General features: G+C 42.1%; 1 protein-coding gene across 2 annotated transcripts in view; it reads left to right on the top strand.

Annotated features, from left to right (window-relative positions):
• Window positions 1–23314, top strand: part of LOC148021244 (uncharacterized) — a 30324-nt gene extending 7010 nt beyond the window's left edge. Inside the window, exons 3-5 of one of the 2 annotated variants that reach the window (XM_087699078.1) lie at window positions 18924–19182; window positions 22480–22643; window positions 22763–23314. In XM_087699078.1, coding sequence (XP_087555204.1) covers window positions 18924–19182; window positions 22480–22643; window positions 22763–22963 — 624 coding nt within the window. In that variant the 3' untranslated portion in view covers window positions 22964–23314. The remainder of the gene's footprint in view (window positions 1–18923; window positions 19183–22479; window positions 22644–22762) is intronic. The other variant, XM_087699077.1, reaches the window with a different exon arrangement.
• The last annotated feature ends 407 nt before the right edge of the window (window positions 23315–23721 follow it).

Genomic DNA, 23721 nt, shown 5'->3' with positions numbered 1-23721 from the left:
TCAACTTTTTTTTCAATAAAGCTAAAAGAATACCGAAAGGGGTGCCAATTTTGGGGCCAATCGGGTGTGCATTGTCCAAGATGAGTAGGTAAATTTGTATTTTCAGATTTGCATTAATTTTTTGCTGTTGTAATTAAGTTGTAATCAGGGATTTACTACCCATCCACAGAAGGAAGGCTGGTTACCAATTGTATTCTTTCAAACAATGCAAGAATAGACACGATTACATTTTCATTGACATATTCTGTTTACACAAGAAACACTATTCAACAAAGTTGTCATCTTTGATGAAATGACTTCTTGGTATATAATCTCTGTTGTTGTCCCTATTGATATGTCTGCAGACCATGGATCTACTGTTGCTCAACAGCAAAGTACTACTATGACTAGGCCTACAAACAATGTATCTCTGAGTGTATCTCCTTGGATTGGCAAATTGCACAGTAATGCATCATCATCCACATACAACACTATGTCAATGAGGGGGAGAAATGATATGGGAAGCAAAGGAAAATGAAAAGTTGTTGATGATGTGTTTGGCATGATGACTTTTGGATATGAATCGGCTAAAAGCTTGGATAGTGCGAACTTGGAATTCCATCTGTGTATACTCATGGTGTTAACTAGAGCAGATATGTTCTGCCTCGTAAAAGAGAGAGGGGAATCAAGTAGTGCACCATAGCTGAGACACTCGCAGAGGATGAGATACTCAGTTGATAGATTCACATACAATGGATATTTTGCAAGTCATTATGCATACATGACCAAAGAACTTGTTACATTTGTTGAAGCTGTCTTGGATAAGAACTGTTGCAAAGCAATGGATGAGGAAATGTTTGCATTGGCTGAAAATCAGACTTGGGAATTGGTTGCATTGGGTGAAGGTAAAAGGACTATTGGTTGTAAATGGGTGTATAAAGTTAAATGCAAGTTTGATGGCAGCATTGAAAGATACAAGGTTAGGTTGGTAGCAAAAGGCTATGCTCAGCAATATGGTTTAGACTGTGAGGAAATATTTAGCTTGGTTGCTAAGATGGCAACCATTAGAACAATAATTGCTTTGGCTGCAGCAAAGGGCTGGAAATTATAGCAAATGGATGTGAAGAATGCATTCTTGAACGGTGACCTAGAAGAAGAGGTATTGATGGATCAGCCTGAAGGGTATATACATCCACAATATCTAGATTATGTTCGTAAGCTGAAAAAGGCTCGCTATGGGTTGAAACATGCTCCAAGAGCCCGGCATGCACGTGCTAGTAGTTACTTGTAGAGTTTTGGCTTTACAGTTGGTACAACTAATCACAGTTTATTTACCAAAAAGAGTGATGTAGGCTTGGTTGTGTTGGTCATCTATGTAGATGATCTCATTATTACAGGCAATGATGACATTGGAATACAAGATGTGATGGCGATGCTGAAAATTGAATTTGACAAGAAAGATTTGGGTGAGCTGAAGTTCTTCTTGGGCATTGAAGTGGTAAATTCAGCCAATGGCCTTTGGCTGATGCAAAAACAATATGCATTGGAAATTCTAAAAAAGTATGGCATGACAAATTGTAAGCTACTTGAGATCCATTGGATCAGAATATCAAATTGGATGCAAACACTGGAGCTGAAATTGCAAATGTTACCATTTATAGGCAGATGGTAGGAGGTATGATATACTTAACTATCATTAGGCTTGACCTTAGTTATACAAGTGGGCTTATCAATCAGTTTATGCAAAAGCCTAGGAAACCTCATTTGGATGCAGTGAGAAGGATCATGCGTTATATCAAGGCAACGGTAGACTATGCACTTTTTTATGAGAGAGATAAGGAACTGAAGTTCATGGGATATATTGATGCAAATTGGGCAGGATGTCCTTATGATAGATGATCTACTAGTGGCTACGCATTCAGCCTTGGTAGTGGAATGATTAGTTGGAGTAGCAAGAAGCAATCGACAGTTGCACTATCTAGTACTAAGGTAGAGGACAAAGGTGTTGCATTAGTAGCCTGGGAGATTGCTTGGTTGTTGTAAGTTGATGGCTGATTTGGATATGCACATAGAGGCTCTAGTGACCTTGTACTACGATAATATGAGTAGTGTACTACTGGCTACAAACCTTGTTTATCATTCTAGAACAAAACATATAGAGATACACTATCACTTCATACGAGAGATGGTACTTGTAGGGAAGGTGGATCTCCTGCATGTCAAGACAGATGATCAAGCAGCTGATATCTTTACCAAGTCACTAGGTAAAGATAAGTTTAGTCACTTCAAGCATCTACTCGGAGTACACTACCCTTCTTGAGCTCGAGGGGGAGAGTTGGAAGAGTCAAGCTCATCACTGGTACTCTATCCCCGACATGATAGTTGTCTAGTCTAGCTGTCACTAGCAGGGGGGTGTATCAAAAGTGGTGCAGCAATGGAAGTGTAAACATAAGCTGTAATAAACTGCTGAAACACAAGATAAAAGAGAAAGGGAAAGAAAGAACACAATACAGATGAGAACTTAGATGTATGCTCGAGAAATGGAATCCATATATCAAACACGAGACTGTCGCGTACGACAGTGAGTCATTGGCTGTGTGGGCATCCGCACCGGCTTCTCTCTCCTCGAGAACTCTAGGCTGTGAACTGAACTAATTGAGGAGGAGGACCTCAGAATTTATATAGGCATAAATAATGCCATAAAATATGTTAGGTTGGCCAGCATTTAATGCTGGCCAATTGGCAGAAATAAATGCCCAAATAGCATAAAATTCTACACAATAAAAATGCCTGAAATATTTATCTAATGTGCCCAGCCATAATATATGCTCAGACTCACATATGAGTTGACATATTTGCTAACACTCTCTCTCAGATCATGGGTGATTTGATACAATACAATGGTACAATGAGAATGAATCATAAACCATACAACATAGAACTATTAGCAGATTAGTCAGCTCATGGTTGAGTCTGTACTTGTGGTACAATAGGCTGCTCTCAAACATTATTTACACATTTTATTTGCCATTGTTTAGTGTGGTTTAGGCATTATTTGCAGCCAGTTGGCCAGCATTTAATGCTGGCCGACCAGTCATATTTTAGGCATTTATTTGGCCTATTTATTGTCAGTCTCCCTCCTCCACATTCATTTATCATTAGATAGTTCTTGGAGAGAGGGAGCAGGTGCTAGTGCCTCCACAGTCGGTGACTCACATTCTATTTGTACTGTCTCATGTCTTGGTATATGGATTCCATTTCTTGAGCATACGGTATTAGATTTCAGGATTTTGTGTTTCTGTTGTGTTTTCTTGCTAATTTCAGGACTGTTTTCCCTCTTGCTGATCAGGCGGCGCTGCTCCTGCGAGGCGCCTTGTTTTGCGTGCGTTTTTTGCTGATGTTTGCATCCATACAGCTTGCGCATGTGTTTCAGCTTGTGTTTTGATGTTTCAGCATCTCCTCTTGGCTGGGCGCTGAAATTATTAGGCCGTTTTTTGCTGTTTTTGACAGTTTTTGATTGATTTTTAGACTTTTTACCGTAGCTTTTTGTTAGCAGAGTATTTGTCAGCTCATGTGTGAGTCTGAGCTTGATCTGGGCTGGGCATTTTTATCAGGTATTTTAGGTATTTTTCTGGTGTGGCATTTTATGCCAGTGGGGCATTTTTATGCACCAGTCGGCCAGCTTTAATGCTGTCCGACCAGCATTATTGCTCCCCACTTTTTCAGCCTATTTATACTGAGTGGCTCCTCCTCAGTCAGTCACTTCATCTTCACCATCTGCAGACTCTGTGGAGAGAGGAGCCAGTGCCAGTGCCCACGCAGCCAGTGACTCACTGTTGTATGCGACTGTCTCGTGTTCAGATATATGGATTCCATTTCCAGTGCATACATCTGAGTTCTCATTTGTATCGTGTTCTTTTCTTTTCTCTTTTTGTCTTGTGTTTCAGCAGTTTATTTCAGCACATGTTTATGCTTCCACCGCTGCTCCACTTCTGACATGGTATCAGTTTTCAGGATTTGTGTTTCTGCTGTGTTTTCTTGCTGATTTCAGGACTGTTTTGTACCCCTGCTGATCAGATGACTGCTGTCGCAGCCAGGCGACCTGTTTTGGGGCTGTTTTCAGCCTGCGTTTTTTGCAGTTTTGCCATCGCCTGCTGCCTCCGCACCCTCTGCTGCCTACGCACCCTCTGCTACCTGCGTTTTTCATCTGCAGCTGCTGGCGACAGTTTACTACCTGTTTTCTCCAGTTTACAGCCTGCGTTTTGCTGATTCAGCATCTCTCGTGGCTGGGTGGCTGTTCCTTCAGGCCGTTTTTGCTGTTTTTGGCAGTTTTTGACTGATTTTTTGACTTTCTGCAGCAGATTTTGTCTTCTATTGATCAGATTTTGGGTTATATTGCATGTGAACTCTCTTTTTCTGTAGTCTGTGCTTGTGTTTTGGCTGTGTTTCCTCTCTAAATTCCATCTCTTCTCTACTTCTCTTCTTATCCTCTCCATATGGCTCCTCCGTGCACTTCCACTGATGATAAGTTACATGGACCTGATTATCTCACATGGAGTGTTGTCATGAAAGCTTGGTTTGTGCAGAAGCGGTTATGGTACATCGTCTGTGGAGCTATTGCTCGACCTCTCCGTCCTTTTCCTCTTCCTGAAGACTTTGATGAGGACAACTATGAGGAAGCGGTGCTCACATGGGACTCGGATGATGCCCGTGCTTACTCGGCGTTGCTTCGGTGTATTTCTAAAGCGGTCTTACCGGCGGTTATCTCCTGTAGGACCTCTCCTGAAGTATGACAGAAGTTGCAGCAGATGTACGAGGCACCTTCCACCATGCGGGCCGTCACACTTTATGGCCAGCTCCAGCAGATGAAGTTTGAGCCGAAAGATGCTATTCAGTCTTTTCTTCTTCGTGTTACGCAGGTACAGGACCAGCTTCGGCACATGCAATCTGCTCTTCCCGAGGTGCATCTTGTCGGGACGGTTCTCTACAAGCTCCCCCCGGAGTTTGATGGAGTGGCCAATGCTTTGCGGGCGCAGACATCATCGACTCCTGTCAGTTTTACACATATGACCTCGATGCTTCTTGAGCATGAGGCATCCTTGAGATTACAGGGGCGGCTTCCGGCACATTATGGAGGTGAGGCTTATGTAGCTTCAGAGAGGGGTGACGGGAAGAAGAAGTCGAAGGCCCAGTGTTACCACTGTGGCAAGAAGGGACATTTGCGGAAGGACTGCAAGAAGTTAGCGGCTTCCAGGAAGGAGGAGCAGAAGACGAAGCGGGATGCTGACTCTACCGATGAGTCCTCTCCTTCATCAGACTCCGACTCCGATCCTCCGACCAAGGTGACGTCCAAGGCGTGAAAGGGATCCTCTTCTTTGGATCGCGGGAAGGGCTTGGTGGCCCCTTCCTCGGCTGCTTTCTAGTGGTGGTGATGAGGTCATCCCTCACGACTCTCTTGTGCCAGAGAGGGAGTGTGAGCGGATGTTCAGATGGGGCAGCCGCGCCTCATCTATATTTTTATATAGGTGCACAGGTTCCAGAGAGGGACGTCCCTGACGCATCGACTTCAGTCTGGCGGAATCAAATCCTGGAGCTGGGATTGACATCCAGGTTCATGCTGAGCTGGTTATCTGACAGAGAGCGGGAGGCTTTCGTCTGGAGCTCACATGAGGGGATACTTTGGTGGTCTGGCCAAAGGTGGGGACTCCATGGTCACATATGTTCAGAGGCATTTTTGACAGGATGGTCTTGTATGCTACTGAGAGACATTGGTGATGGACACAGAGACATGCTATGATCTTCTCTATTTTCAGGTGTTTGGTACGATCGACATCGACATCAGGTTCTCTCCGAGGCACCTTGGTGGTGGCTTGATCACCCACTGCTTGGGTATCCATGGTTCTACTTGGTGGTTCTATGTTGTATAGTTTCTGATCCCTTTTCATTGTACTATTGTATTGTATCAGATCACTCATGATCTGAGAGAGGGTGTTAGCAGAGTATTTGTCAGCTCATGTGTGAGTCTGAGCTTGATCTGGGCTGGGCATTTTTATTAGGTATTTTAGGTATTTTTCTGGTGTGGCATTTTATGCCAGTGGGGCATTTTTATGCACCAGTCGGCCAGCTTTAATGCTGTCCGACCAGCATTATTGCTCCCCACTTTTTCAGCCTATTTATACTGAGTGGCTCCTCCTCAGTCAGTCACTTCATCTTCACCATCTGCAGACTCTGTGGAGAGAGGAGCCAGTGCCAGTGCCCACGCAGCCAGTGACTCACTGTTGTATGCGACTGTCTCGTGTTCAGATATATGGATTCCATTTCCCGTGCATACATCTGAGTTCTCATTTGTATCGTGTTCTTTTCTTTTCTCTTTTTGTCTTGTGTTTCAGCAGTTTATTTCAGCACATGTTTATGCTTCCACCGCTGCTCCACTTCTGACACTTTTGTCTTATTTGATCAGATTTTGGGTTATATTGTATGTGAACTCTTGTTTTTTGCAGTCTGTGCTCGTGGTTTGACTGTGTTTCCTCTCCAATTACCTTCTTTTCTCTACTTCTTTTCTAAATTCTCTCCAGATGGCTGCTCCATGCACATCCATTGATGATACGTTACATGGAGATTCCCTTGAGGCTCTTGCAACTTTAGAGAGGGGTTCGGAGATGAAGAAGTCAAAGGCCCAGTGTTACCAGTATGGCAAGAAAGGTCATTTAAGGAAGGACTGCGAAGAGTTAGTAGCTTCCAGGAAGAAAAAGGAGCAGAAGACGCAGCGGGATGCGGACTTCTCTGATGAGTCATCATCTGCCTCAGATTCCGATTCTGATCCTTCGGCCTAGGCAAAGTCCAAGGCGTGGAAGGGATCCTCTTCTTCGGATTGTGGGAAGGGCTTTGTGGCCCCTTCCTCAGCTGCTTTCTAGTGGTGGTGATGCAGTCATCCCTCACAACTCTCTAGTGCCAGAGAGGGAGTGTGAGAGGGTGGTGAGATGGGGCAGCCGTGCCTCATCTATATTTCTATGCAGATGCACATGATCTAGAGAGGGACATCCCTGACGCATTGACCGATGTTTGGCAAGTACAAATCTTGGAGCTGGGATTGACATTCAGGTTCATGATAGGTTCGTTACTTGATAGAGAGCGGGTGGCTTTCGTCTGGAGCTCACATGCGGGGATACTTTGGCGGTCTCGCTAAAGAAGGGGAATCCATGGTCATTTCTACCGTATGGCATTGGTGACAGGATGGTCACGTATGCTACATCAGAGGCATTGTTGGTAGACATTGAGAGCTGCTATGATCTTCTCTATTTTCAGCAGCTGGTACACTCAACATCGATATGAGGTTCTCTCCGAGGCACCTTGGTGGTGGCTTGCACACCCACTACTTGGGTATCCAAGGTATTTGAAGAGGGAACACAGCCAAAATACGAGCACAAACTGCAAAAAACAAGAGTTCACATACAGTATAACCCAAAATCTAACCAAAAGAAGACAAAAGCCATTGCAAAAAGTCAAAAATCAGTCAAAAACTGCCAAAAATAGCTAAAATAGCCTGACGGTATAGTCGCCTAGCCAGGAAGGAGTTAGAAACACCAAAATGCAGGCTGAGTACTACCACAAATAGGCTGAAACACAAGACAAAAGAAAAGGGAAAGAAAGAACACAATACAGATGAGAACTCAAATGTATGCTCGGGAAATGGAATCCATATATCAGACACAAGGCTGTCGTATACAAATATAGCCCATTTTACCTTCATCTCCATAACCCATAAAGATGTCTTTATGAGATTTCAAGTCAAGTTTGGTTTTGCTATCAACAGGTACATGTACATAGCATTCGCAGCCAAAGACCCTTAAGTGGTCATATGAAGCAGGTTTGCTAGACCAAACCTCTTCAAGGATACCGCTTTCAAGTGCACGATGTGGAGATCGGTTGCAAATATGCACCGTGGTTTTAAGTGCCTCTTCCCAAAATGATCGCAAGAGATTAGTTGTGGACAATATGCACTGAATCTTCTCACATAACGTGCAATTCATTCGCTCAGCCACACCATTGGATGATGGATTGTAAGGAGCTGTAAGCTCTCGTTTAATCCCATTGACATCACAAAACTTATTGAATTCTTTAAATACATACTCTCCCTCATTATCTGTTCTTATGTATTTTAACTTTTAAGCCCTTTTGAGTACTAACCAATGCATAAAACTTTTTAAAAGCATCCAATGCGTCACTTTTCTGCTTAAGCAAGCAAACCCATAGCTTTCTAGAATGGTCATCAATAAAAGACACAAAATAATGGAAACCACTATGAGTTTTTATTGGCATGGTGCATACATCAGAATGGACGAAATCCAAGATACATGCCTTCCTAGAGGCTCCATGAGAGTACGGACTCTTTAGATATTTACCAAGAACACAATCCTCACAAAAGTCAAGCTTTGAGTTTTTCACATCAACTCTTCCAAGTGAAGAAAGTGCTTGCAAACCCTTTTGTCTCATGTGTCCAAGACGCTTGTGCCATAACTCCGTGTGATTGTACTTCAGCAACTGCAACAAACTTTTCAGGAAGTGCCTTGCAATAGAGATTGTACAGAGTCTCCTTTTTACCACCTCTAGTGACTATCATAGACACTTTTTGTATTTTCCACATTCCACCACCAAAAGTAGTGAAGTAACATTTGCTGTCTAGCTACTCAATAGAAAGCAAGCTCTTCTTGATGCCAGGTACATACCTAACATCATGAAAAATCAATTCCTGACCATTTTCTAGAGCTAGGTGTATGGTGCCCATTCCTTCAATATTACATGCATGATTGTTGCCTAGGTAGACTTTTCCAAGATTACCTTTTGCATAAGAAGAAAAACACTCCAAAGATGGAGTTAGATGAAATGAAGCACTGTTGTCAACAATCCACGATTGTGACTGTGACCTTAACGTGACATTAAATGTCACGTTAAGGTCATAGTGACAAACTATCATGAGTTGACAACAAAGCATCTATCACATCCATTTTAGTGATATACATGTCCTCCACTGTCATAGCAAGCAGATCTGAAAATGCAACTAGCAAATCAACATCTTTATCCTCTTCTATTTCCTCAATAACAACACTAGATACCACATTTACTTTTTCTGTATCTTTAGGGGTAGAGTTGCCATCCTTGTCATTCTTTTTGCCTTTTGCATTAGTCTGCTTCTTGCGTTCTTGTTCCCTTTTAAAGTACCTGCAATTGGGCTTTTTATGCCCTTTGCAACCACATTGATAACAAATTACATCTTGCTGTTTTTTCTTGCTTTTGTCGTGGATTTTGTTTTTGTTTGGAGATTAGATTATGCCCTTTGCAACCACATTGATAACAAATTACATCTTGCTGTTTTTTCTTGCTTTTGTCGTGATTTTTGTTTTTGTTTGGAGATTAGATCTTTTTTGAGTTCTTCCTCTTACATTGTAGGCTGATCCATTGTTTTCCCCACTTACCTTGCATCTAATCTCTTCATTTAGAATAGAACCATGCACACCATCAAATGTCAAGTTGGGTTATTGCTCAATGACACAACCAATGCTTCCCATGAATGGAGCAATGTCATGAGCAAGAAGATAGCCCTCAATTTAGGATCAAAAGTTGGCAAACCTGCATCTTGTAAATGACTCAAAATACCAGTGAAAGCATTCAAATGCTCTGAGGCAAGTTTAGACTCATCAAGCTTCAAGTTGACCAACTTTTGCATGAGATGTACTTGATTGCCAGGAGTTGTATTCTCATAAGTAGCCTTGAGTTTCTCCTAAACTACATAGGTAGTATCAAGCCCCTTTATATCAACCAAGATATCATCTGTGACGGCCATTTTAATGTAAGTAATGGCCTTTTTATTCATTTTGGCCCAATCCTCATCTGACAAAGCAACAGGCTTATATTCTGCTAAAGCATCATCACAATCCTTTAGAAACAGTATACCTTGTATACAATCTTTCCAAAGATCAAAACCATTGCCATCGAATTTACAAATCTCAAAGAGATTCTTTGTGTTAGATGTAGATGCACTGCCAACCATCTTCAGCAATACACAACTGCAATAAAGGGCTGAATGCTTTCAGCCAATAGCAAGGTTGTTGAATTGTAACAGCAAGTACACACTCTTGTACTTCCAAGGTGTCCAAGAAGCTGATGTTTGGCTGCAATTTCAGTCTCCAATTTATGAATCTCAAAGAGATTCTTTGTGTGAGATGTAGATGCACTGCCAACCATCTTCAGCAATACACAACTACAGTAATGTTTGAATGCTTTTAGCCAATAGCAAGGTTGTTGAATTGTAACATCAAGTACACACTCTTATACTTCCAAGGTGTCCATGAAGCAAGAGTTTAGCTGCAATTTCAGTCTCAAGTACTGATTACAGCATATACATGAATTAAAGCTGATACATTTGCATTAAAGACAGCTCCCACTTCACTAATACATCACCATAATGCCCAAATGCAATGATCCAAATGCTGTATTTACCATTGTTTCACTGCATAGTGAGTATTCAGCAATACATGTACCAAGAGAAGCTGCCCCTTTTTCAACATTTGAAGCATCCATAGCTCAAAAGACTCCCACACAGTAGTGAATCTGCTGCAAATTTCATTGTCCAATCTCAAATCAACTCAATACATCACCAATGTGAAAAGCTCCAAAATTTTTGTAGTGAATCTACATCCATTGCGTCAATACATCTTCTAAGCATCAAGTACGGGCTAATGTTGCAGAAATTTCATGAATTCTGCAAAAGCCCTAAATTTCGAGGTCCAAGAGTGCACAAATTTCCAAGAAATTGGCTCAATCAAGCAAAAATTTCACTTGAATCGGAAAATTTCCAAAATTTCCGAGACTCATGCACCCAATGTCTGCAATTTATGGTTGAGAAATCACCGAAGCATATGTCTGGCACCAAATCTACGAAAAGCCCCAAATTTCAAGAAGCAGGTTTGCACAGATTCGTATTTTGTGCTTGTACGTGTGAACATCCGGTAGGGAGGGGAAAGGAAACTAAACTTTTTTTCAGATTTTAAAGAAAAAAAATGGGGGTTGACTATTCGTTCCAACTGCCGCTATCACTCGACACGCTGTGAATTGTAGCCGCGTGTAAAATCGTCCGCCTGACACGTCGTGAACCGATTGTTTGTTGTCTACCTGCCTGACCAAACGCTTGTTTACTGCGACTGGCACCCGCTTGTCGAGACTGAGTTTGTTCCCCCTGCGCTTGTCACGAAGCTGGTCAGCTCGTCAATCTGTCAACTACCAACACACACCTTTAATAGTACCGTTGCCTCTGCAGCCTGGCTTGACAACTGTTTCTGATCACAACTAGTGCCTATGCACTGACTGTGATTGTCGACTATAGCACATGACTATTGAATATCGTTGTTGGTGTTGCAGTTGCTTGCGCGAACAAAATTCCAATGCTTTGATATCAGTTTGTCGAGTAGAAACGGAAGTAGAGAGGACATGCACATTAATCGAGGTGCTCAATAGTACTAAACAATGAGAGAGTGAGAGTGAGTCGACGAATAGCTGTGTACTAGTGTGGTATACACAAAAGAATAAAAGAATGTATTTATACTTAGGGTACAGTACACTTACACCCGCTAGGGTGAGTTCACGTGTTTGAAGTAATTTATACACAAGAGATACACCGGAGAGCGTAAATGGCCTTTATACCCAACACAAGCCATACAAGGCCTTCTTCAACCTGTAAATCTTCCCATCTGAGGAACCAAAGCTAGGAGACTGCTTGACATAGATCTCCTTCTTCAAATCAGTCTTCAAGAAGCTTGACGTCACATCCAACTAAAAGACAGGCCATCTTCTATGACCAGCCAAGGTAAGAACAACACGGATAGTCGCCATATGAGCAGTAGGGGCAAAAGTATCATGGAAATCAACACTTGGGCGTTGAGCAAAACCTTTATGAACAAGGCGAGCCTTGTGCTTGTTTAAAGAGCCATCACTATGGTACTTGGTCTTGAAGACCCATTTGACACTAATCACCTTCTTATGAGAGGGACGAGGCACAAGGAACCAAGTGCCATTCTGCTGAATAGCCTCCAGCTTGGCTTCCATTGCTTTCTGCCAATGATCAGACTGTAGAGCCTCCTTCACGGAGTTAGGCTCTTTATCCTGCATGACATGAGTCATCAAATAGTAATTAGTGTAAACAAGCTCAGTGTGGTGTGCTTGGTTTGGCACTCCTTAGGGATCCCCTTGATCCATGAATCTTGAAGTGTATCACGTGCCCAACAAGGAGGAGACCCGAGCTCGCCTCGGCGATCTCTATCTGTTGAAGTTTTTGGAAGGTCCACCGATGGCAGGGGAGCAATCGGTGAATCTGGTGATTGGGAACTAAGCTCTTCATTCGAAGAAGAGTCCTCAAGAGGCACAGGCTTCAGAGGAACAGTCGCTGGGGCTTAGCTATCGCCAGGATCTCCAAGAACTGGGTGATCCTCACCCTTTGGGGCTGGAACCTTCACGAACCGAACATCACGGCTCGTGTAGACATCCCGCTTAACAGGATCAAACAATTGGTAGCCATGAGGCTGTGAGCTATAGCCCACAAACACCTTGTTTTGGAAGCCACTTCAAATTTGTCACGCTGTGTCTTCGGGATGTGATCATAGGCATCATATCCAAAAACCTTGAAATAAGAAACATTTGGCTTTGACCCAAAGTACGCCTCATAAGGAGTTATACCAACAATAGCGGAAGTAGGGGAATGATTAAGGATGTGAACTGTAGTAGCCACAGCCTTAGCCCATAGAGAGTGAGGTGTCTGACGATGCTCCATTATGGTACGGGCCATCTCGATTACATTGCGATTCTTGCACTCCAAGATGCCATTCTCCTGAGGGGTGTTTGTATTGGTAAACTCTTGGTGAATACCATGATCTACACAAAAACGAGCAAACTCATTAGAAACCAATTCTTCGCCCTTATCCGATCATAAGGTCTTCAGCTTCCGCCCTGATCGGTTCTCCTCAAAGAGCAACCAATCCTTAAAGTTGGAGAAAGCCTTCGACTTCAGATTCAAGAAATAGGCCCATGTCATTCTGTTGTAATCATCTACAATGAGCATGAAGTACAAGCTCCCTCGAAGGGATTCCATCCTCATCGGTCCACAAAGATCGGTAGAAGCTCCAAGGGTGTTGAAGACCGCCTCGAAGCCTTGTTGGGAACATCACGAGTTTACTTTCCACGGATGTAGGATATACAAGGTTGTTGGCTCACCACAATATCGGGCAAACCTCGAACAAATTTGTCCTTAGACGCCTTTTGAAGGTAATCAAAATTGAGGTGGCCAAATTGAGCATGCCAAAGCTTGGTGTGAGTTTGAGAGGTAAGAAGAAAAGAAGTCAAGGCAGAAGAAGACTATAACTTGTAGACTCCATTCTTCTCATAACCTCCACTCTCGAGTGAATGGGACCGTCACCACAACATCAGAAGCCGTCAGGGTTGAATCCTCAACCACCTCCAAATGGAGGAAAGCAGCTGATGAGGAGCAGCCACTGCTTGGGAATCCTTTGAAGATTTCTCCTTCCTCTCCTTCTCCTTGTCGGGGCAATCCTTCTTTCAGTGACCTGTTTGTCACAAATGTGACAAGTAGACTCCTTATCTTTGTCCTTCTTAGATTTGTCCTTCTTCTTTTTTGGTCCTTGCTCTTCTTTTGAGAGGTTTGACCAACCAAAGCCTCAGATTTCGAAGCATTGGTTCCTTTCAGTTGCTCCTCTTGGTCCAAGACCATAGGAACCAACTCTTTCCACCGAAGGGTCTCAGACCGCCTTGAAGCAATCAAGGCAGAATAAAAACCATTGAAGCAAGGCGGTAATTGTGAAAGGAGAGTTATCGCCATGTCTTTAGAAGTGATCACTTTTCATGCGTTTTGAACCTACATCTGAAGCTGCCTTAGCTTGTTGATATGCTTTCGCATGGATGATGACTTGTTGACTCTATATGAGAGATAATAGCTGTAGTACATGAGAGAAATAAAAACAAGCGAATGTGAGCATTAGGTTCATCCCAATGTGCTTGAGCGTTTGCCAACTCCACCTTCTCACTGGAAGAGAGTCGGGAACCGTCACGCGAAGTAGGACGATTGATAGCCTCCGTAACAAGCTCCGCCCAATCATAGGACTCCAATATGGCAAGCATTACGACCCGCCAAATGCGGTAGTTCTCACCATTGAGCTTTTGATGAAGGAAGAGCCGGTAGGACAGACACTTTCTGGTCCATGATCGCCTGAAACTCTGTCTCAGCCTTAGAAGACATCTTCAGCTACAATGCCTGCACAAAACACAAAGAGCAGTCCTCTCTGATTGTGAAAATATAGCCTGCTAGGGCTATGGGTCGCTCGTCCCGCTCCTTTACCTGCCGAAGGTGATGAAAAGGTAAAATCTGCACTTGAAGGCCCAAAACGCAGCATTCTTCCTTCTTTGACAGCAAAAAAACAGCAGCACCTTCAGCAAATCTTCTATTTTCTCGCACATCCATACTCGCCTCAGCCTTGTTTTGATGCGCAGCCCACTTGCTCGCACTTAAACATTGAAAACGCAGCCTTGTGTCGCGCTAAAATCTCCTCTTAAGATGAGTCCACCCTAGGTCAGTCCTTCAATGCTCTGATACTATGTCAGAGTGAAGCAATGCGAAAGCGAATGACCGAGACAGAGTGAACAGAGAGAGAAGAGAGAGAGAGAAAGAGACAATGAAATGAAGAAAATCTGCAATGAAGAATGTTGTATAAGGATGTAGAATTATATGCGGGTGCAGAGAGAATATTTGCGTATGTCTCCACCTCGAGGATCTCGGTCTCCGTCAGCCCCGAGGGCAATCTCTACGGTCTATAGCTTGAAATTTATGAGAGACAACTTATTGAGGCTATTGGAAATAAAGCCTATGAATAGGCTGAAAATAATGCCCCAGATAATGCAGGTCAGCTGCAATTAATGCAGCCGACTGGACAATAGCTGTTTAGACTGTTGTCCAACTGCCAAACGGCCATGTGGCACACATCTTGCCCCTGTTGCTTGCTGCACAAACTGCTCTTGCTCCCCCTGCCGGTCCAGGGAATGTCCAGCTCTAATAGTAACCGCGTCTGGAGCCCAAGGTGGAGGGATAGGGACACGGGGGGCAGTGGATGGAAATCCTTACTTAGGAGTGACGCAAGGGATTTGTGACGACAATCCATAAGCAAAGGATGGATATCCTTGCGTTTGAAAGGTTGAGTGGGGGGTTTGTGAGTGTCCGAGGGTAGTGAGAGGAACGCCCAGTAAATTCGTCCTACAGTTGAAGAATGGGGTAAAGCAGTGTCATGCCGCTACGCGCACACCATGTGAAAAATTCTAAAGTGTGGCTTTCTTATTGATTTAGAGAGCCAATGCCATTTTAGACATTAGTGTTAGTGTCCATGGTTCAAAAATATTAAAATTTTGGACAAGTTTTAGCCAATTTTTGATATTTTAGATATTATCTCTTGTAAAAATCCAAAGAACTGTAGACAACTTCTAGATTAGGATAACATGTAAAAGAAAGCATGTAGCTTTCAGCCATTTTGAGAGGATTTTATGTAAAAAGAGACATTGGCGAAATCGCTGACGCACAATCGTTGTTTTTAGATAGTGAACAACACTCCGAAGTGGGAGATAAAAAAAGAGTGATCTGGCAGAATTTAGGTCAGATGTGTTAGTATTTTATCCCCCTTTCAGAGCCAATGGAAGCATCAGATTGGCGATCTGAGCAGCATAGAGGAAGGTATTATTTTATATACGTTTTTGTCTACAAGAGTTTTATCTCCCCATAATGCTGAAATAAACTGAGAGGCTTCATCTCTGTGAGTATTCTTCTACATCTTCTATTTCTTTCTGTGAGTATTCTTCTACGTCTCCTATTTCTTTCAACCCCTTCTCTTTCGTCTACTCCGGTCCTTGAATCTCTCTTCACCCTGCTGTCTCTTACCCCCACGGTAGACTTTCGACCTAAAATGCTCTGGCAGCGGGGGTAGGTGGAAGGTGCAATGTTAAAGGGTGGCTTTTTCCCTAATGATGCACCAAGAGGTGGAGTGAATGAAGGGTAGGTAGATGGTGGGATGGAGAAAGAGTGTGATATGTAAGATGATCAAAATGAGAAGAAGATGGTAAAGGTGAAGGTGTATCTACCTCCTCTTCTCAACCATAATACCTTCTTTGAGTCTCCAATGATGAAGAAGCCTGATAGGGTGTCATAGGATCCGAAAAACAAGGTGCTTGAGACATTATGAGTCAGAATCGAGTTGCATACTTGCACAAAGACTAGCCTTCACAATCACTGTCGGATACTCTTTAGCAGAATACCGACTCTAATACCATGTGAAGGTATGCTAGGGTTTGCACTGAGAAAACATAGCATGTATGACCAAGACTGAAACACAAAGACTTAGGCAGAGACGAACAAAACTCAAACCCTAAACACAAAGCACAATAACTCAAAACTCAAACATAGAGACAAATATAGAGAGAAGAAACTCTGAAGTGAATGAATGCTTTAAATGAATGTAAAAGTGTACAGAATGCCTAAGGGCAAAGTAATGTAGTGTCAGAGAGTGACGTCCACCAGAGATGGATCCAAGTGTTGTGACCACTAATCATAGTGTCGGAGTGCGAGAAACACCAAACGTTGATCACCAGAGCGTTAGGGAATTGAGGCGACAATAGGAGACGTGTTGATGTAGACAGTCAGTTGGACAACCAAAATGAAGGTACTGTAGGAATGGCCTGATGGGAGGGATGGCAGCAACTTGTCGCCTGGCACCAGATGCTGAAAACGTGGCTAATCAGGTGTTATGATGATGCAGTAGATGGAGACCTCCAAACAGCAAGGCGATGGCTGAAAACAGGCCGCCTAGGGCTCAACACTATATACATCTCATTATTCATACGTAGATACATACACTCTTTCATACATACATACATACATACATATAGACATTTAACATACATAGATTCACGCATGCATGGATGCATAGATACACACACATGTACATATGTTTTCATATATGTGCATATGTAAAAACACACACACACACACACACACACACACACACACACACACATAGGGTTGATGCCATGCTTTACTTTCGTAATGTAGCTGCTCTTGGCATGCTACACTAATGGGAATTTTGAAAATTGTTTTGTTAACCGCTTGTGCCTCACATTCATGTTTATGGGTGAACTCCCTTGTGACTAAAAAAAATTAGATTGCTCTTTTTCGGTTGTCACTAATAAACTTAGTGTTGATCCTGCATGGAAACTCCCTCTTCCCTTTAAAAGGCTCACAAGCTAAACTGGTCTATCCTTTCTCATCACTGTCCAGACACCTCTAGGTGTGATGAGGATTGGCAGACTATGGAGAGGCACTGCCTCACCTTCGACACATACTCTTGTTCTTTATTCTTTCTTCATTCCTATTGCCCTCTGCTGTCCTGTGACTGCTGCAGCACCATTCTTCTTAAACTCCTTGACTGCATGCTCACTTCCATGATAAGGTGATGCTTTTGTGGTCTCGTGCTAGGACCCTATTGCCTGCGAAGTGAACCTTATGCTAGGTTTTTTAATTGAAGCAGTGCCCCTCTATACACGGCCTGACCTGGATCTGGCTCTCATTGTGTTTTCATGATCCGATCTCTGGCTATGAAGCTGCCACCTGCCATAAAGACGAATAGTTATAATGCAATTGATGTCATGACAGCATGGTAGTACTGATCAGGTCTGCTTGACGTCCTTAACTAGGCCATGGTGGCTCCAGTGCTGCAGTTATCCACTGCCTTATGACTTTCTTGTTTAATTACCATGATGATGCTGCAGGAATTGGCAGCTTTTCAGCTAAAATGGCTGGCTTTAAAATTTTTTTTCTTTTTAAATGTGCTTTCTTATTTTTACTAGACTATGGCACAACATAGAGCCTATCTCAGACTGCAGCTATTTGACAGGCACTATCAGCTTGTTATGTACTCGTATTATCTTTGTTTTTATTAAACAGAGAGGCCTTTGACACTTAGGCACAGCCGGGAGATCATCTCTGAACTTCATAATTAAGGGAGATTGTATGATTTTTAAAATTTTCCGTGGTATACACCTTGCGGGCGAATATATTCACCATGCCGTGAAAATAAAGCTTACATGCTCAGTATTTCTGAAGTATTTTCTCGTATGAGACTAATTTTCTGACCATTCGTTAGTGCCATTGGGCCTTGTAAATGTGCTTATTTAAGCTTCACTTCCCTCAATAAGGAGGTGTATTAAAATCCTTTGGAGTGCTACTGTACCACCTATTGTTCTCTAAATATTATTACTCAGCACTACACTCTACCTACATTCAGCACCTATCTTGAGCCTCTTCTATAAGCCCTCTACAAAACTATTTAAGCAGCTACTCTTCTCCCAAGCACCCAAGCAGTGTTCAAGCAATCCTTTTTGACAACTTGGTCCATTTTGGAACAGCATCCAGCCCTACTTAGCAGTCATAGCAACAAACAAGGCAGTCTTTCTATGCGCAATCAATTGGGATAGCAACTGGGCATGGCTTCTCACACCTGCAATGTAGGAATGGTGTTTTAGTTGCTACTAACTACTGTCCTATTCAGTTTTTGCAGGTACCAGGGCATGCCTCTCTTTCACATTTCAAGTGTTACCCACTTTGCTGTGGGCCTGTAAATCTTTCATCATGTTGTATTATGCAAATTTCCTTGGGAGTATGGAAAATCAATTTCTGCTGCTAATTCCTGGTCTTTTTATATTGTACTATGCCTTGGTGTATTATTTGGAAAGCTTTTTTGTAAAACACTCACCAGTGTGTGTGTGTGTGAGAGAGAGAGAGAGAGAGAGAGAGAGAGAGAGAGAGAGAGAGAGAGAGAGATCATAGTCTCATTGTAATTCTTTATCAGCTGGAGCTGAGCAGAAGAAACTTTAACTTGGATGTAATAGACATTTACTTTATTCACAATCCAGAGATTCAGCTCTCAGTTGTCCCTCGGCAAACAGTGCTCAATCGGGTAAAGAGTGCATTTGCTGGTCTTGAGGAATGTGTGCAAGCAGGAAAGATTACAGCATACGGTGTAGCTACTTGGAGTGCATTTCGGTCAAATACCTCTCACAAGCAACATATCTCTCTTGAAGATCTTGTCTACTTTGCTAAGGAAGTTGGTATGTTTTCTTTAGATTATCAAAGATGTCACCAACTAGATCATCTTTCTCTGTGGGAATGACATTCTTTGAAAATGCTGGATCTGTAAGCCCATTTACAATGCAAAATGTCCTTTTTTTTTTTTCAAGAAAGCAGTCAAAGAAAGCATGAGAGCTAAAATAAGTGAATATCAACTGCAAATAACTGCACTGGGGGTTTTTAAACAGCCGGCTGAAAACATGCAAGGAAGGAACAGTTTTATCTTGATAAAATTAGATTATGGTCGTGCGAGTTTTGTTAAGCTGCAGGAAGACTTTGCTTTAGTTTGACTATTCAAGTACATACTTTTATTGGGAAATGCCAAAGATGGGCCAGTGTTGCCAGAATTAATATTTGCTGTGTTTAGATTGAGCAAGGCTCCTGAGGCAATGCCTTAAGATTAGGTGTCTGTTGTGAATTTCGAAAAGTATTGTCAGATGAAAGTTCTTCCTTGTTGAGTACATCGTGCCTATAGTACTTTGAATCTCAAGAAAGACAGCTGTGATTGAAGTTGGGATCTTACTAATTTTAATTATTGTTTTCTCCAACTTCAAGTGGAGACAAGGTATCACACCATTCTGTTGCCAAGGATACTAAGGATCAACTCATTCTAAGAAGGACCTGAGCGTCACATCATCCTTCTAGTGGAAATCCTAAGTGACTATGTATGAAGAGGGATAATCGACATGAGGGCAATAGTCAACATTGGAAATCAATTAGCCTTAGAAGCTTGGGCAATCTCACCTATTGAGAATGCATACTTCAATCTAACTATAGTAGTAGAAGAGTTCAAAATCCATCAACTAGGCAGGATAAAGGAGTGGCCTGTTAAGATTGCAGGTATCAAGTTCTCTGTAAATTTCATGGTCATGAAAGGGGTAGTCTATGCCATCCATATGTTTTAAGAAGGATATGTTGGTGTGATATTTATGTATGATTACTATACGTCAGGCCTAGTTGAGCTGATGACATTGTTGAGCAGTTACTCAGCCTTATTCAGTGTGTCTTTGTTAGCACTTGTAGAGACTCTATGATGAGTCAATGAGTGAGGGACCAGTAGTTCAGATTTCAGTAATGAAGTTTTTTCCTGTTTGAAGGGGATGTAGGTCATGATTGATATCCATATCTGCTTAAGTAGACCATCACCTGGTGATACCAGCATTTTAGTGGGTTGACGTTTTCAGGTTCTTTAGATGACACTGTCTGCTGGTTGTATGTTGAGGAAGCTTATTTGTGTTTTATCTAAGCATAAGTATTCTACATCAAGCATTCTTCAGCTGTTTTTCAGCCAGAGGTAGTGTTTACTCTATGCTTAGATGCATGTAGGGACTTAGTGTAATGAGTCGATGAGCAAGAACTGGTAGACCCATAATGAGTTTATTTCCATGTTCAAGGTGGTTGTAGATAATGATTGGTATCAAAAAGGTCTGTTCTTGGGATCCTTCACTAGTAACTACTTACTAGGTTGACGTTCTCAAGAAGAATGAGGTATTGTTTTGTGTTCTTTAAATGATGTTATTTGCCAGTCATATGTCTGAGAAGGATATCTGTCATTTTAATCTGTGATTAGGTCAGCTGTTGATATTAGTTTCTCAACCATATGTAGTATTAATCTATATTTGCACAGGTGTACGGACTCAACAGTGTGATCAGTCAATGTGTTAAGGGACCTAGATCAGACTTTTATAATCAGTTTATTTCTATGATTGATATCCGTTTTAACTTATTTTGATATTTTCCTATGTCAGTATTGCTATGAAAGAAGAATCAGAGATTGTTGGATGTTCTGTAGATGATGCTATTTGTACCGGTCATTTGTTAATCTAGGTTAATAAATCTGTCGAGATTCTGGGTCAGATTTCTGCAATGAGATCATTTCCATGTTAGATCATGATTTATGAGAATGTCAGTTAGGCAGACAGCTTTCTTGAGATGCTATGAAAGGAAAATCAGAGGTTGTTTTATGTTCTTTAGGTTATATTATTACTGCTAGTCATGTGTCTGTGGAGTTGTGCCATATCTGTTCGTTATTCTTTTACGTTAGGGCTTTATAATAGGAGTTTTGTTGCTCTAGGAGGATCATTTCAGGATGAGAACTTTTTACTGTTCATTTTCGAGGATCTGTGTATTGATACAGATAGTGCAATTCGTTACTATCAAAGGGGGTAAACTTCAGTGTCACAGGGATCCCATCATGTTCATAGGAGCCAACTATGATGTGCAGTATAGTGGAGGGTTTTCTTCTCACATAAAACAACAGGGTGGGGTGTCTGAGTTGTTGACAGGGCCATTGAAGTCTCTGAGGGAGCCATTCTTAAGGGCAATCTAAAGGATGGGCCTCAGTGGGTGCCGTTTGAGTCCTTGACAGGCATTCACGTTGCTACGGGAGAGCAGAAGCTAGTCCATAAGCGGGTTATCCTATCCTACATGTGGCTATCCTTTTTTTGGAAGACATTTTCCTAATGTTATTTTGTGGACATAGGCTGAGAGACCCACTATTGCGTATGGACTACGAACAAACATCTTTCTAGGGAGGCACTAGAGGAGTGAGGAGATTCACTTGTTCCCATTTGAGGGAAGTTCCAGTTCTAGTTCTGGTTGCAATTCCATTCCAGCAAGAGTGAAAATTCAAGTATAGCAAGTGCTACAACAACCTGCCTAGAACCGTTAGAACTATCTATAGTATTCAAGTTGAAGGGCAAAGTTATGTATCTACTGTTGACAGTTATTCAGGTCAAGGTCCAACACCTTACCATTTATAGTCATTCCCAGTGAAGCTACACTCTTAGCACCTTAAGGATCAATTTTTAATGGCAAAGACCTACTCTCGTCAAAATGGAATTCTAATGTCAATGTTGAGGTGGTCGTTTCACCTGGAGGCATACTGGGATCAGTTAACCATACTCAAGGCATGAGTCTAGGTCCAAATTTTGGGTGGGTTCAGCTTTATTTTATTCAAAGTACGGTCAGATTTAACCTCTAGCCTGGCTCATAAATAGCTTATTCTTGACAATGGATTTAGTAAATTCTATCCTAAAGCTTAACTAGTGCAATACTTGAGACTCCGAACCACTCTCAACAAGATTCTATGTCTCCATATTTCCATATAATCCAGATAATCATCACAGAATGTCATTAGAGGGATAAGGGATTGGCAAGCCAGGTGTAATAATTCACACTTTAAAGAACAGATCTATTATAGTGCATATGACCTTATCCCGGTTTTGACTGTGAGAACTCAATACAGATGATTTTCTTGTGTGGTGGGGCCTCTGCAGGAGGAGAGAATCACCACTTTAAAGTTGTGGAGCTTCCCTACAATGTACGCTTGCAAGAAGCTGCCACTTCCCCGACACAATCTGTCAGAGGAAAACGACTTCCGCTACTGCATGCTGCACACCAGCTTGGTCTCTCAGTGATCGGATCTGTTGCTTTAAATCAGGTCTGATTAGCCATATTTTCTTGTCTTGATGACACAGGGATATTACTTGTTAAAGTAGATATACTAAATCTTGTCATAGGGAATCACTTGTACTAAACTTTTCATATGCTTCAATGCAGAACAATTTTTTGAACTATATGCCGCCAGGTTGGAGAGAGAAGTGTACTGAACTGGGTGACAGACGTACAGATGCACAATGTGCCCTTCAATTTGCCCGCACGACTCCTGGAATTTCAACTAGTGTGGTAGGTATGCGCAAAATGATGCATGTTGAGGAGAACTGTGCCATTTTTAGATATCCTGCAAATCCTCGTTCATGACGGAATGCCTAATTTGATTATGCATCCAGTCTTGCTGCTTCTAGCATAGTGTATTTGCTGATCCTAGCATCTACTAGGACAGTTGCAGTGCTGTGTACCCTATGCAGATAGCAACCATTTGATCTTTCATGAAGTAGAGTCGTACTGCTGATAGCATGTCAAACCGTGTGTTCTGCTGCTGAAGTTCGTAAGGGTCTAAAGAAAATCCTTTGGTTTAGGTACCGTAGCTTTGGTTAAGCTATTGAAGCTTCCAAGTATACAATGTATAAGATTAGTTTACTGCTACTAAGGGCTTTTTGGAGGTAATGACAATTTTCTTTGGAATTGAAGCATGTGGAAAATTATTATGAGATTGAAATTGTAACATGTTTTGCCTGTATGAGCATTCCCTTCTGCATGTGCCAATATACACATGCATGCTTCTATCAATCTCGGTGCTTGTGTGCTTTCTGTTTGCTAGTACGAGTAATTAAGTAGCTTCAATCTCTGAAGATATATGGATTCAAACACTCCATGGAAACATGAAGGAAACTTAGTCGTAAGGGAGAGCCAGATTGCTTGAGATGTCTGCATGGTAATTCTAGAGACAGACCAACGAATCCCTTTTATTCAATCGTAAAGACCCAGGTTGCTTTAGATTTGGCGGTTGCATTGATGGAATGTTTATGGCAAAATCCATTATCATATAAGGATAATCTTATGTAAACATGTAGAATATACAGGTGTCTTTTGTAAGAGAGAGCATCTCAAGACCAACA

The sequence above is a fragment of the Lygodium microphyllum genome, chromosome 18, assembly GCF_053477565.2.
Source record: "Lygodium microphyllum isolate KBCC chromosome 18, Lygodium_microphyllum_v1.1.10, whole genome shotgun sequence".
Taxonomy (NCBI): domain Eukaryota; kingdom Viridiplantae; phylum Streptophyta; class Polypodiopsida; order Schizaeales; family Lygodiaceae; genus Lygodium; species Lygodium microphyllum.
Note: the sequence above shows the minus strand (reverse complement) of the source record. Positions and strands in the feature narration are given on the sequence as shown.